The sequence below is a fragment of the Strigops habroptila genome, chromosome 7 (genome assembly GCF_004027225.2).
Source record: "Strigops habroptila isolate Jane chromosome 7, bStrHab1.2.pri, whole genome shotgun sequence".
Taxonomy (NCBI): Eukaryota; Metazoa; Chordata; class Aves; order Psittaciformes; family Psittacidae; genus Strigops; species Strigops habroptila.
In genome coordinates this window covers 49,714,538-49,730,810 of record NC_044283.2, presented here as the reverse complement: position 1 = coordinate 49,730,810, position 16,273 = coordinate 49,714,538, and the positions used below count along the sequence as shown (strand labels likewise).

Genomic DNA, 16,273 nt, shown 5'->3' with positions numbered 1-16,273 from the left:
TGTAATTGGTTTCCTGTGAGCAATTTCCAGTTATTTAATTCCACACCACCCAGCACAGCACTATAAACTGATCGGGGCTGTCGACTGCAACAGCAGCAGTTTTCATCAGGTCAGGTATCAAAACACATTAACATCATTTGAAGTTTTAATAATCAGCACTTTCTACATTTTAAAGTTCAAGTGTAGATGTGTCAATGGAAGAAAATACTCTCACAGGGAGATACTCTCTGACTGGTTGAGTATCACGTTCCCTCTGGGACAGTGATACTTTTATCCAGTGAGATACTGGCAAGAATTACAGTCTCCAAGACTTAAGCGCACATCTCAAGGTGTTATGGCTAACAGTCACTGGCTAATACATCTTTGAAAGAAAGTCTAAAGTTGGCTGGGAAAGGTCTCCCCCAAGCAAGTCAGTGTTTCTTTCCTTCTGGTAACAACAGTCTGAACACCCAGCAATGCAGGACGCTGAGCAGCAATGTACATCACCATAGGCTGAGCCTTAAGGAAGAGTCATCTCATGGAGACAACTTACATGCCTAAAATTATACTTCTGCAAGTGTTTTTGCAGTGCCAAGGCTTGGATTCTTAGCATTTACAGAACTATGCTCAATCTGCACAATAGCAAGATAATTTAATTTACATATTGAGTATGCTCTCAAAGGAGATTCATGTCAGCCCCTGCTACAACGTCTTTTGCTTGTAGCCAGTTGCCAAAATACGACAGCTGGAAAGTGGAGAGAATAGACTGTATCCATAGCTGACAAAAGCTGTAATTTAATAAGCATTCAGTGGCAGTTTTCACAGCTTAGTATGCTGACAGACATGTCCTAGCAAGTCTGGCTTCGGTACTTCAAATTGTATTGTCCCCAGGTATGTGCCCCCACCATTGTGACAGCAGCCCCAGCTCCTGTTAGGCTAAGCAAGCTGCACCAGTTCCACCTACTATCCCTGCTCAGGGCACTGATGGAGGAAGAGTGTCATCCATAGAGTTAGCTTTGAGCTCCAACATGCAGATGCAAGCACACATTTTCTTCCGCCAGCCTTCTTCGGCCAATGACTACCACTGACAGAAGGGTGGGTGCTAATTAATGTACAAGAAAAGCATTAGGTATTACAGGAGTTTATTCCCATTTTATGAACTGATGATGTTTTGGGTTCTCCCAACACACACATACACACTCTTCTGTGCATTAAGAAAAAATTTAAAAAGAACAAGGACTCAGGCTGCCAGATAGGATGCAATGCTGCCTACTCTCCAACCACTACTGCTTACTTTGCAAGGTTGATTGCATCCCCTGATCACTATCTACATTGCATTTGATCAAGCCATGAATCCAGGCAATCAGTCCCTCACAAAATACTAGCTAACTGTCCTCTGAGGATGGATTATATTCTGCTTGTCAGAATATATATTTGGGGGGATGCCTTTTCATTCCTGAATAATTGCTAGCAAACCACCTTAGACACTAAGCAGAGAACACTCTTACTCAGTCTGGACTCAAAACACTGTGACTTGACAAGATGCTGCAGAAAGCCAAGAGGAAACAAGAGAATCTACCCTATCAAGATGTCTTAAAGCTTTACAAGCCTTCCACTTCCCTACTAGTCTAATAAAAGCAAGCCCAACCCAACTTCCACAAGCTCTCTGGCTTCTTGTAGATCTCCACTGGGGTTTTTTTGTTGGCTTCTCCTTTTTGTTTTCCCTCCTTTTAAAGGCATATGGTAAAGAAAAACAGAACAGCATAGAAGGAATTGCTGAGATACATGAGCAAGTTGGAAGCAAGCAATCCCATTAGTCTACCTCTCCATGTCTTTCACAACACCAAGCTAAGTCTAGAGCCAAAAAGAGAAGAGGTAGAAATCACTGGCAAGGGGCCTCATTCTCCTCCCCCAAAACCCAACAATTTTGACCTCTTACTTGACAAGAAAAGTTTCACTTACTAGCAGCACTGGACTTGAAACTATGCCTGGCTTGTCACGTATAAGATGTACATTAGAAAGAAAAAGCTTTAATAACACATTATAGTATAAACTTTGAGAATAAGCTGCTCTGTCTGGCAGAGGGAGTATTCGCACAGCAAAGCTGTCTGTTTTTTTAAGGGTTCTGACCAAAAAATGTTCTATAGCTAGAGTTTCCATCAAGGTGATATAATCTTTTTTAATAACAAAAATAGATCTTTATGTCTGCATTTTTCATATTTACAGCATTTTGCCTTTGCTCTACAGAATTCCTTTTTAAAAATCTTAAATGCCATTACAACCAATACAACACCACACTTAACAGACACACATCAGTCATTTTCTGCACAGGTTTAATAGATTTTGGGTGTTAGAACATACAAAGATGACCTAATTACGTTCATAAACACAAAAAACTTTACAAACAAGGAGTTTTACCTTCCTGAAATTTATACACTCTATACTAACCCAGGCTTAGCATCTAAACAACTATTCAAAACTTCCAGAGAGCTATGAAATAATTATCACAAAATAAATGTTTCTGGTACCTTCCTGCGTTAAGTATGTCACATTACTTGTTCAATCATTTGTTAGGGAAAGAACTAGATACCGCATTACGTCATTCCTTAATATAGGCCAGGGTAAGTCAAACTTCTTTCATATCCAGTTAACATGCAAACCATTTGACCTTTCCAACAGGACTACTAAAGACCTGGCAAGAGCCACTTTTTATCCTATGGGACTTCACACAAGGCATTACATTTTACTTCAGGGCTTTGTTACAGGCACAGCTGACAGCAATTGCAAGAGTCCATGCTTTCAACTACATACGGACCATTTTCTCTTGCTTTTACTTTTACTAAGCTTAACTGTTTAAGCTGAAGTTTCTAATGCAAGACTAACTCAGAATGAGATAGAAGCTATAATAATAACAATAGTATTTTTTCTATTATGGATTATTATTATGGACTATTCTATTTGAAATTTTCTGGTCTACATTAAAAGAAGAAACACCAATTTCGAGGGATGCATAGCATCTTCCCATTTTGAGTGGGGACTCAACACTTGGTACATCTTGAAGCTCGACAGTATATAGGCAGAAGTCACCAAGGTGTCACAGAATTATTAATTTCACTCCAAGTTTTCTGCATCATAAAACACTGAAGACTACTATTTTCCCTGTTAAGTAAAAATAAAGTGTCTGACAGCAGAAGTGCTGTCACTGTCTGTGCTCTGTGCCTGCTTACTCAGTAGTTTTGATGTATAGTTTATTCAGTTGGTGTAGCACTTACTTGCTTTAAGGGTGTGCATCACGCTACAGTCTTCAATTTATAACATGCTAGTTTGTCCCCCTACTACCTCTCTACTTGGGTGAGCGTACACAAGGGACCGTGTGGTAGGAACTGCACTGGTGTCTCAAAGGGATGAAAGATGAAAAGCTACTGTGTGTGGAACCATCCCAGTAACTGACAGTGTTGAAAGGCAAGTGATGAATGAAGCTGAGAAATGGAAAAAAGATGGTGGGAATACTCCATGCAGTGTTACGCAAGTCATTTAAAACAGACTTTTACAGCCTGTCTGGTAAGGCTGGCCTTCAATCCCCAGCTTGAAACCTTAGGTCTGTTCTGCAGAAGTGTTTAGTGGCCACGGGCATTTGCAGCTGCCTGGTGCTTGAGCAGCAGTCAGTCACAGAGTGGCACCTGCCCCTCCCTACAGCATCCACATTTTGTTTCCCTCTTCCTTTGTTGCCCAATCCTACTTTTCCCTGAACTTCATTTCCCTATGTATCTAGTTTTAAGCAAGTCATTAGAGAGGCTGCTCTTGCAGCACAAACACAGCACAAGCTCCCAATGCCTTCTGGGATTTTTTCTTCCTCTTCAGAAGATGGGTCTGAATTGCCACAGCACAGCATTACTAGTGTGACCATGCTCCTGAAGAAAGCCCTTTCAATATCAGTTCCTGGAAGCAAATGAAATTACAAACCTGACTTACCAGCAAACTTGTCTGCTAAGACCATCATAGCCCTGATCTAGACACATACAGCCCACAATCACCTGCTAGCATATCTACAGCAATAGCCTGTCTGCATTTAAAACAGGCTAGCAAAGTTTATGACACTCAACCGCTTACCCATCAGCTCTGCCTTCAGCAGCACACATCAGAGCAGCAGGACAGTATAAACTTCTAAACACAAGCAAGGCAAAGCACAGCAACTCCTAAACGCAACACATGTCAACATGGTAACTGAAGATACTTGCACCTCAAAGGACTCTGTGCCCAAAGTTCATAGCCTTTTTCTTCCACCCATGTCAACTCTTCCAACAAGAGATAGCGCAGCTCTCCACAAATTCAGCTCAAGGACTTCTTATAGTTAGGGAACCTAAACAGATAACTTTTGTCCTATTTTCCCTGAAGACTTGAGTCATTCAAAGACTCGAGTCATTCAAAGACTCACGTAACACTGGCCTTCGGAGTGGCATCTTCTTCTTCTGTCTCTATTCTTGTAAGTGCCACCTATGGAAGTAAATGTACTTCTACTTCTCGTATTTGTTCAAACAAGCCTCAGCCTCAATTCCTCTTCTTTTTGACCACTGGGAGGAGGAATATCATTTTCCCTACCTTTCCCATATTTCCACTGCTTTAGGCACACAAGAGAGTTTTCTCTCACACTTTCCCCTATATTGATAACATATGAAATCTATTCTTAAAAAGTCAAAACAAATGAGGGGGAAAAAAAAAGCCAACAATGTTATCTCCTAGCTCCACACCAAAGCCAAATAAACAAACCTTTCAACACCATGTCTCTTCTCACAATGCCTTCTGATAGCCATCGGCCAATGAATAATGAGAAAAACAGTTACACTAAAAATAGCATCTCCAAATGGTGGAGAAGTCGACAGAAGTTGTCAAGCCTCCAGGGCCAGACACTTGCAAAGAAAATATGCCTAATTTCTTTGCAGTTACTATTCAATAAATGGCCCTGCTTTTTGGCCTCTGGAAGAACTGCCAATTTTGCATCTGCTCTGAACATCTAATCAGAGTTTATTTTTTCCACTACATGTCTCTTTGAGAAGCAGACATTGCAAACAAATACTTTAGTTTTTCCATCATGAAGTATTTAGCTTGTACTTCTCATATTGTAACTAAACTGTCACTTACAAGGGGAAAAAAAAAGTTACAAGCATTTTTTTAATGTAAAAAGAACATATTCACACATCCAATTGAATATCCCTCAGCTACAAGCTCTTTGGTTCCTTTTCACCCCCCAGTACAGCCAGATTCACTTTTGGGGGAATGACATCAGTAGAGGAACTATTTTAAAATAAGTTAGCTTCCTACATAGTCCAAGGAGGTTCTCTGACAAATAAAGTCATGAACAGATGAAATGCAGACACTTTTCTTCAGCTTCTTTTCCCCCATGCCCTCCCTTTTTCGCAACCCCACTCCAGTGATGATGTGTCTTTCTTTAAACTGCATAGCAGAATAGACAAGGGAAGGAAAACAAATGGTCAGGGGAAACACAGCCCTTTTCCCAATTTTCAGCACAGGAGGTTAAACAGCAGTGGGAAAAGAGGCAATCAGGAAACAAGGTCTGTGCCAACTGATCTCTCTTTCCATCTTCAAGTTAAACTGAGGAGCTCTAAAGGAGGATGTTGCTTGCAGACAACTACACAAACTCTGAAACACTAACTAGCACTCTTAAGACTTTCAGAAAACACTCATATTAAACCACTTATGCATCTAGGAGCATTATAATTGTCCATATTCCACTCTGTTCCCAAAGAAGAAACCTTGCTCCTTCAGGACTTAGTGCAGAGAGGATGCATACTTTGGCACTGGTAGCTCATTTGTCATTCTCAGTATTCTTGCAGTAAACCGCATCTTGTAAACAGAATTAAACAGAACAGAATAACACTTCTTCGTGTATGTCTTGGCTAATATCCCATTTATTTCATAAGGACTGACAGCTCCCGTAAAACACAGCGTTTATTGCCCTAGGAGCAGGATCAGCAGGTAAGTGCCATGACCTCTGCCAGTATCTTTGACCCTGTGCAAGGAAGTTGCAGTAGTGGAATACATCTTCAGTTGTATTTTGTGCAAACCAGCACAGCAATGCCAGCAGCTGCCAGTTAGAGCTTAGCCAGTAGCTTCCAGGATGGAGCATAAAGTTACCAACACAATCATCACCGGCCAGGCCACCAGTTGTTCCAGTGTTTCTCTCCTATTTCACATGCCTGCTTGACAGGCCATTTCCCCAATCCATCCCAACCCTTCCTCTCTCCCCTCCCCCCCGCCCCGCAATAACTTATTTCATACTTACAAAAAAACCCTGATTTTACTCAACATTACACATTTGGCTTAATAAAATAATTCAGGCAAACACAAGGGTAACAGTCTCAGCCAGACTCCAGTCAAAGCTGACATGCTCTAGGTGCATTCAATCCACCTTTTTCCTTTATTATCTTCTCGCTGACATTATTTTCACACGTTAGTACCTTTAAAACAGCTTGCTTCCAACTATTAAGGTGGCCAAGACCAAACCCCTGAATAAGCAAACACTGTGCAAAAACAATCATACATGCTCCACCCATGCGTACAACTTGCTGGGTAACCATGTATGTACCTGGGCAGGAAGGAAGGAAAGCAGGAGAGAAAAGGAGACAACTTCTCTTATAGTGACCTCCTGATACCAGCATGAAGATACATCAGTACATTCACATGGGATGAATATTAAGCAGTTGATGTATTCATGCATGGTTGAATGCACATGCATTCCCTACTTCATCCCAAGGTGGGCTGCTCTTCCACCTACTGCTGGGTGTACTGCTTGCTGACAGATTCATTATTATGTGTCTCCCATCAACTAGAAGCTTGCAACACCACCACAGAAAAACACACTTGAAAAAGATGAAATACTGAAAACTTAAAAACTGCAAAAAGAAAGGATTATTCCTAAGGTCTGGGATTTTTGTTGGGGGGGGGGGGGAAGGAGGGGAAATTGTTTTGTGGGGGTTTTTTTGTTGTTTGGGGTTTTTGTTTGTTTCTTTGGGTTTCAGTTGGTTGGTTGGTTTGGGTATTTTATTGTTGTTTTAAGAGGCAAAGTGATCAGTGAAGCAGGAAGAAGCTGGGGGGAAACACACTGAAAGAAGTTACAGTAGAAAAACAGAGCTGTCAGACAGGTCACGCATTTCAAGGAGACATATTCCATTTCGTTCTTGCAGGAGGAGAAAGACATACAGCAAAACATCTTCTGAGGAAGACGGCTAGAGCTGCCACGAGGATTGAACAAAAAGTAATTTTTAAATACAAAAAAATATCCCATGTATTTGCATGGAAGCACATACAAAGTCCATAGGCTACGTTACTGCTCAAAGAAAGGTTTCGCTTCAGTATTTCCTTGTTTCTAGTGGTAAATACTGTCATAAACCAGAGACAAGCACTGTTTAGAGACTGCACCACAAACATTTTGATAGGCTACAAACATTTCGATAGGCTACAAACATTTCAAACATACATTTAGAACAAGTATTTAAACCTCTCACAGGTCGTCACGACACAATTAATACATCATCAACATCAAACACAATTTATGTCAATCTGCAGATGACAGCAGTTTTGACAATTCTAATGTTAGTCATGCTTACTGATTTTTTTATATTTATATATGTATTTCATATTTTATCTTATATTTATTTTATTTTTATTTAATATAACCATATTAATTAAGCAATGGGAACTAACCAACTTCCGAAAAGCAAATATAATGTCAATTCAAGCTCTAAAGAAGTGTGTATTGTTTAAAAAGCTACTGTGTTGCATGTAAACATAGACCATGTTGTAGATAGCAGTAACCCCAAATTCCATAACTATAATAGTGTGCCCAAGAGCCACTCTGAGTCCTACCTAGCCGTGTGCTTGGATTACTTTATCTCCAAAACTGCATTTCTTTATTCTAATTCAGCTGAAAAAAAAACCCCTAACTCTTGTGCAAATAAATCTGGAAAGCAAAGATCTATTGAGCGTGGACCAATGTTATTCCCAAACTGGACATAACCTTAGCACCAGTGGAATTTATCCAAGACCACAGATCTACATGGATATCAGCAACAGCGGATCCCTTATTATTGCCAATCATGATTAAAACCAAAATAATTCAGCTGCAATTATTTTGGTTTAATAGGAGGTTTTTTTGACCCAGCTGGTGTTTAGCAGAACATCCTGCAACTTGGAAATAAATTCTGTTTGGAAATAATTGAGAAACAAGGAGCACCCATGCTGAAATTCTTGTGGTGTAGCCAACACTCCTAGGTGTTGGAACAATGCCTCCTAAATCTACCAGGTGGAGATATTATTAAGCAGCTGTCTTTTCAGTGGTCTGTGTTGATCCAGAAGCAATCAATTCATTTATACGAAGACAATCACATTATGGCAAACGTCACTTCACATAACTACATATATTACAGATAGATGGATAGATAATAAGCTTTTTCTTCCATAGGGAAGAAATATGAATCTTAGTAATTTCCTACAATAGCTACTTTACAGCTACCAGAAAATAACCTCACATCTCAGTTATTTGTTCTTATCTGCTCTAACTTTCCAGGGTTTTTTTCACTTTTGCACCACAACATAGGTCTAAAGGAAAAGAGAATAGTTGCTTCTTTAATTAATGTATAATGCCATGAGGAAAAGTCAAGAACAGCAACCCAGAATAATCTAAGTTCGCATACCTGAGCTTCAGTAATTGCTACCTTCTTCACTGCAGGCTAACAGGTCACAGGTCACAATCTCTCATTATAAAAGTACCACTACAGAATAAACTACCTGGAAGCCCTACAGTACAGTTACATGTGGAGGCCTGAGCTACTTTAACACTTGGCTATTAAAAGATATAGATCTACCACCTCAACCCATCCTTTATTCCTGGTTGAAAGGCAAATATGAAATTGTTGTACACTCAGAGCAGCTTGCTTCCCCCTGACCCCTCTTCTGTGAGAGTCATACCCCTCACCACACTACCATCACGACTTCCACACCACATCAGCTTCCCAGTGTTGAATTGCTGACCTGCATAATAGCTCTGCAGGGCTCAGACGGGTGCCTTCGCAAGGTAAAGAAAAGGACTGTGAAAAGCCACCCTGCTGAAGTCCAACCAGATACAAGTATACATAAAGGGTACTGCAAGCATTTTTGTTGTGCTGATTTATGCCACCAACTATAAGGCTATGTACCCAACATAACATATATCACTTACCATGAAATGTGTACAGCTGTATAAGTATACACAGGGTATAAGTATATATAAGTATAAGAGAGCTATATAAAGTGACTGACATAACCCTGCAATAACTGTTGCTATTGGTCATGCTTCAACTAGTCTACAATATACCACCTCATGAAAAATCAAATGTTACTGCTACCCCTGTGTTAATTTTAATCTGCTACACCTTAGCTGACATTAAGAATTTCAACTGAAGAACACAAACCAGGCTTGTTTTACCTTACAGAGGCAATAAGGAATACACTCATTAAAACTGCATTCTGTACAAAGCTCAGTAACTTACTAAAAACATTCTCCAAAGAACCATATGAGACCTTAATTTGTTCAAATCATTAGTAAAAAGTGATTAGCTTTTCAGATATACTGGTTTCTAAAGTTCTTTATTTTCTGTGCTTCATAAACTGTACTTTATTTGAACTTAATTTCAAGGAGTTTAAACTAAAGCAGGAAATTAGCCCTCAGCATCGCAGCCACATTCATCCTCGGCATCTAGAGGACAAACTAAAAACAAAACAAAACCGAAGAAGTCCTCCTTGCCAAAGAACATAATTCTGCTTTCTCATTACTGTTTTGCTAAAATAATTTAATTAGCAGCCTTCAGACACAGGAAGTCATTTATGCTACATGAGGAAAAGAAGGGCTGGGGGGGTGTGAATGGTATGCTCTGTTCTAGCATACCAGGAACACAGCATTGAGTTCTTCCAGCTATCAGGCCAAAGCTGGATTGGCATACTAGAACTAAGCACTTTTTTAATCCAAAGGAGAGGGGGAAAAAAAAGACCACACACCATTTTTTTGGCAGTGTAATATTTGCATACTCATACGCTTAACTGCAAGGTAGAAGAAACAGTTCAGCTGTAGAGCAGTGCTAAGGTACAACAGTTGAATTGGATATTGTGCTTTCCCCTTCCATGCACAAATTAAAGTCCTAAAACCACCCCAGTCCACGTCTTTCATTACATTCTGCTCTTGCAGGCGCTGACATTTGTCATTAGGGAATCCCATAACTGAGGCTTTTATATGTAGCTATTCAGGCCAATTCCCCTAGGCTACTCCATGCGACAGCATATTTGATTCCTGCAATAAAGTAGTAGTCTAGACTAATTTCAACATATGTTTCCTTTTTAGAGGAAGGCTGCTTAACAGTGGGACTGCACTCTAGATCTCCAGGACTGCAAAGGCCCCTACAAAAAAAGCACTCCCCTTTCCTAAAACTAGCTGTTTACTAGGGTTTACTGCCTCCGAGCACTTAACTGCTCATCAGTACCATGCATGAGCACCCTATGTAGGCAGGAGCTTAGGCTTTTGCAAATCCTTGTCATGATAGCACTTCTACCATCAAATCAAAAGAACACTATCTGCATCCCCAGTTCACATTTCTCATTAGTGTGGGAGTAACCAGCTACTGAACATGAAACTGAATTACAGTTTAGCTTGAAAATCACTGGAATTTGGGAATAAACTGCTTCTCAACCCCTTTCTGGCTGAGATACCATCTGTACTCAGGTACTTCTACAGCTCTCCAGTCCATTTTAGCCATATAAAAGTAATTCTGTGGAGCCAAACTGTATTTAAACTTCACCAGCATAATCCACTGGTGGGTAGAATAAGCCAAGTTTAAATGAACTGGCAGGGTTTGAATCGCCAGTTGAGATCAGCTAAAAATATTCCCATGATTCATAAACCCAAATAGAAACCTGCTCAGTCTTCCAGGGCAGTATCAATTCTGCAGCTCCAACAGGTGTAAAAATAATTCATCTTTGTCACTAAACTAAATGAATATGCAGGAGGGAGAGGAGAGCTGTCAACAGAGAAGAGGCCATCGTACATAAATGCTTCCACGCTGCAAACCAAATTCAAAGGTGCCAGGGTACAGAGCAATCAGGAGCCAGTTTCTTTACTGGTTTCCAATGATCCTATAAATTCAATACTGCTCGTCCCTGTATTTTATATGTGAAGTGCTTCAGCTGTATGAGGAAGGCTTTGAAACTCAGGCTGTATAGGAAGACCAGCCTTCCTTGAAAACGTGGCTTTAGACTAGGAAACTAGTTAGATAGTGCCTGGGTACAAAGATCACATTTGTTTTGAATTTAGTTCCTCAAATCCTTTGAATACCAGTTTAGAGCACACATACTATAAAACACTCATGAGAAACTGTCATGTTCACTCAGGCACATACTGATGAACTGCTATTTACAGCTACTGTCATTTAAGTGCCTTTTTATTGTAAATAGAGCGATTTGCAAGAACAGACACCAAGAGATCCTCAAGCTGCTAAGAGCTGCTGAATAAACAAGGGTAACCTGAGAGATTTTTCCCCACTGCCTCCCATCTGAACTGCACAGGCTCAGCGCTGCACAGAAAATTGCTTGTTTCCTGCCAGCCCCTGCATCTCTATTTTCTGGGTGAGACCAGGGAGATGAATTCGAGGGTGACTTCTTTTTGTGTTGCATAAATAAATGCAGATAAAATGAACACTTCAAGTGAACATATCCTTACTAAGATAATTTTGTTGGAGCCTTCACACAATAATGATTTAATTTCCCAGCTTCTACCCCCCCCACCACAGGGCAAGTTGAGCCCCAGCAACTCTAATTAATGGCTTTGCATACTTATGTCTGAAGGTTGCAGGTTGGCCACAGCACAACAGATACCCAGCATGCAGGCAAAGAGGCACATGCACTTACTCGAGAGATAGACAGAGGCACGTTGAAATCCTTTCCCCCTTGAAGCCTGAAACCCCAAGGAGCTGGGCCGACCAAAGACACGCTGTAGTTGCTCATGTCGTTTAGTATTCAAGGATCAAATCCAAAGAACTGATGCCTGTGGAAGAGGATTAGAGTTTTAATTTAAAGACTATAAAACCAAAAGGCACTGTCTACCATTTTGAAAGCCTTCTTTCTTCATCTTTTCCCCTTCATAGTATAAAAACAGCCAATAAACACACACCAGGTCAGCCATTACTTGTGCTTTTATTCCTTATATGTTGTTTTCCTCCATAGCTTGGGAAGCCACGTAACTAGGGAATGTAACATGGACTTGGGACTTTGAGAACTTCTCAGCAACAGATGTCTTGACAACTACTTCTTACTAACACTAACATGGGGGGGGAAGTGGGAGAAGCCCCAACATTAAAGCTAATCTTAAAAAAGGTCAATGTTGAGACAAGCATGAATTGATAGTATCCCTTAAATCCAAGTACAGAAGAAATTAGCACTACTGGCACATTCATTTCTAACAAAATTAATATCATATGCTTCCATGTCATCAGCTCAAAGCTTGTTTCTAAATGCATTATGTCCTGACAGTTCAAAACAATGTCAAAACATCACAGTTTTGAAGTTAATCAGAAGAAAATAAAAACCCTGTGACTTTCTAATTTTTATAGCATAGCTTCGTATTGGTAGAACAATACAACAGACAAAACAGATCTTCAAACCAACCCCCAAATGAAAGCCGTGAACTAAAGTGAAATACCCACAGCCACAACTCAATATTGAGGAAGCAAAAGACAGGCATCTCCCTCCCCACAAATCCAGGCATCTCCCTCCTTTTAAATTACCTTTAAAAGGCAACCGAGGCACTTAACTGCCGTTCGCCGTCAAAGATAAGGGCTTCAGTTTCGCCTCAGATAAGTAACGTTACAATGACATCTTAGGTAGTGGATGCCGTCTATTTTTGTATGGTTGAAGCCAGGCAGGAGCACACCAGAGCAGGCTGGTGTAAGACTACACCGGGGCACAGCCTGACTCCATACTCGTAATAGGGACATTTAAGGTGGACTTAACACAAGCAGGCTGCAAACCCCACGGGGCTCCACAAACCCCGGGGTTAGCTGTTCAGACACTGCAGGGGGGCTGTGTTATTTGGGGTTTTTTTTAGAGGCAGTGAATCTTTGCAAACACAGCCCACCCTCACAGACCATCAGAGCAGGGCTGTCACACAGCCCCTGTCAGTGCAGGGATGGACATTTAATGTCACCCCCCGAGAAAGCTAGTAGTAACAGAGATCCACTGCTCAGACTTGTTTCCAAATCAAACAGTAAACTTCATTCACACCAGTGGCCACCCAGGTAACCAGAACAGGGCCGCTGGCATTGGGCAGAACAAGATACATATTACGAAGCTGAACTCAGAGGGGGCAATAGAGGTGCCGGGATACCCGGGCAGTTCCTGACATGCCTGTTGGCATCCAGCGAAAGGGCAGCTCTGACCCTAGGTGCCCAATAAACCCACCCTGAAAAGTCTCAACAGCACCAATGCACAGAGGGGGAAACACACTGCTGAGCTTTTATGTGGCAGAAGAGGAAGAAAAGAAACAAAAAGCCTCCACCAAGTTTAAACTAGGACTCCTAGGGGGCTCACTCAACACTAAAGCTAGGCTACAAGTCATTTAATTGCTCTGTGCACCGAATCCCTCATAAAAAGAGGACTTTAATTAACCACAGATTTCTTTCCATATAAAAACACGAATTCTTTTCATTCCCTCTAAATGAAATCCACCGCAGTGACAGTGGATAAATTGGAGACTGCAGAAAAGAAAACCACAGCTAGTGACCAGCACACAAGGAGTTCATTGGCACAGGCAGAAAGCTTTACCTAGCAGCTGAAACTGAAGCACTTGAGTAGCTTTTTTCTCTTTTTTAATTAACAGCTAGTTACAGTAACGGACTTAGGAAAAGATTAAATTGTATTAGAAAATACTACTGTTCTTTTCCACTTGTAGCAACTACAAACAGGAGGGAAGAGACTACCTGCTGAAATGCCGTGCATCACACTCAGCGTCATTCATCTTTCCTGTCTAACCCCTCAATCCTGCCATGTCTGCATCTCTAGGCTTACACATACACCAGGAAGGCATGGCATACAAAGGAGATCCACTCAAAGTTTAATTTAACGAGTTTCTTCAAACATGCTAAAGCAACACCTTAAAAGAAAGCACTGCAAACCCCACAACCCCACTTCACGTGGGGAGCATTGTGCAAACCAACCAGCCAAGGGTGAAGTTGTGCAACTTCCATTTAGATGATCAAACGCTTGGGGGATCTACTTCTGGAAGGGGGAATTTCAAAACGCAGGCAGAAACGCTCTCCTGCACCACTGCCCGCCAGGGCACTGTGCCGCAGGGGCCCAGGAGTGGCCAGCAGATCCCAGAAGTGGCCAGCGGGGCCCCTCTGCCCCCCGGGAGGGATGGCTGTGCCTGGCGCCAGCAGCACCAGCACAAAACCCCGTACCCCCCGCACCCCCTTTACACAGCTTCTCCACCGAACCCTCTAAGCGCTCCGGAACGAGAAGCCCCGCGGCCACCCCAGCCTGGAGGCCAGGCAGCCCCACAGCGCGCTCGTCTCGGTCCAAGGTGCCCTACAGCCCCGGTGGCACCCCAGCGAGCCACAAAGTCTGTGGAGCAGGGCACCCCAGAGCCCCAGCCTGCTCGGCCCAGAGCAAGGAGCCACACAGGTGCCCCACGGCCGCAGCACAAGGCTCCCTGCGGGGCTCCGAGCCGCTGCCCCCGGGATCGGGTGCTGCCCGCTGCGCTCTACCGACAGCTCCAGCCCGCGACAAACTCCGCTTAAAAAGAAATTACATTAAAAAGAAAGTACATTGAAATAAACACCGTGAGGCTGTAGAAACCCCATCCAACCTGCTGACTCCTTGCTCCCCCCCGCCACTCACCCCGTCGGTGCGGTGCAGCACGGCGCGGTGCAGTGCGCGGACAGGCGACGACACCCGCTGCGCGTCTGGGAAGCGGCGGCTCCGTCCCCCCGGTCTTGTTTTCACTTCCGCCTCCCGCCGCTCCTCCCCCGGCCCTGCCCAGCCCTGCCCGGCCCGGCCCAGCCCAGCCCAGCCCGGCCCAGCAGCGACGGGATGGGACAGCAGGGCAGAGCGGGGAAGGCTCTAAAGCACCGTTCCCGGGCGGGCCCGGTTAAGTTATTTATTCATTTTTAATAGGGAAATGCACGCTTTCCCCTGGCTTTGCGTTACGCACGAGTAACTCAAGGCGCACCTGTGCACGCGAGGGTGAGCGGGGAACGGGTGGCGCTCTCCGGATGCCGCTCCGGTCCCAGGCCCGAGGGAAGGGGCTGCTGTGCTGGGCGGGGTGTAGAGGGAAAGAGCCCGACCCACAAAGTGTCTCCCCAGGCAGCCCCGTCGCTATGTCAAATGTACGATCTCTTCAGTAATAGGCGGCTGCAGCTGCAAGGGCAGCCCGCAGGAGAGCAGGAGACCTTAGAAAAGGAGAGAGTTCGGTTTAATGTGGAGAGTAACATGAGGACTGGCAGGGATATACTCGCCTTCTGAAGCACATCCAACTGGGGAACTGCAGCGAGGAAGAAGAGCTGTTCAAGCTAAAAGACAACGCTGGCACAAGAACAAATGGGTATAAAGTGGCCATGAATAAATTCAGCTCAGAAATTAGAAGGGGTCCTCCGGCAAGGAGGAAAGGGAGCTTCCTGGCAGAACCTCTCCCTAGGAGCGGGTGCAAGAAATCAAACTGGTTCTAAGGTGATGCTTGGTCAGATCATGTTATACGACATGCTTGCCTGTGAGCAGGAGAATTATTGAACACAGAGACTACCAGTTTGACAATCCACAAGCTCGCTGAGTCTGAAGCAGGACAAACTCACTGGGAGAGCAGCTGCCTCACAGGACAGAGGAACAGGGCAAGGATGAAGCGATACCATTTCAGTTTAGTGTAGCTGTACTTCACAGCTAGGTGAGGCTTGAGGTTCCTGACATACTTCACATGCACTAAAAGTCATTACAAGTAGAAATGGCTGTGAAAGAAACATGCATCTAATTAATAGTACCGTCAGCACTACAATTCAGAGGATTTCAATCTCTTCTTCAAGCATGGATTTACTGTGGGGAAACAATGCAGAAGAAAGCTTTAAATCCTTATTTATCACCAGCCAACACAACACGCAGCCCTTATCATAGATGGCCCTGCCTCATCCCTCTGTCTCCATCTAGGCTGGAGGCACTGCCCCTTGCTTTGGCTGTCACCCGCACAGCCCAGAGCCCATGTTTGGCCCTG

At 43.1% G+C, this 16,273-nt stretch overlaps 1 protein-coding gene across 5 annotated transcripts in view; it reads right to left on the bottom strand.

Moving 5' to 3' along the window:
* Positions 1–15,002, bottom strand: part of PDLIM5 (PDZ and LIM domain 5) — a 124,114-nt gene extending 109,112 nt beyond the window's left edge. For all 5 annotated transcript variants that reach the window (XM_030491530.1, XM_030491531.1, XM_030491532.1 and 2 more), the window contains exons 1-2: positions 14,914–15,002; positions 11,929–12,064 (exon numbers count right to left, since the gene is read on the bottom strand). In XM_030491530.1, the coding sequence (XP_030347390.1) occupies positions 11,929–12,024 (96 nt within the window). In that variant the 5' untranslated portion in view covers positions 12,025–12,064; positions 14,914–15,002. The remainder of the gene's footprint in view (positions 1–11,928; positions 12,065–14,913) is intronic.
* Between the last annotated feature and the right edge of the window lie 1,271 nt (positions 15,003–16,273).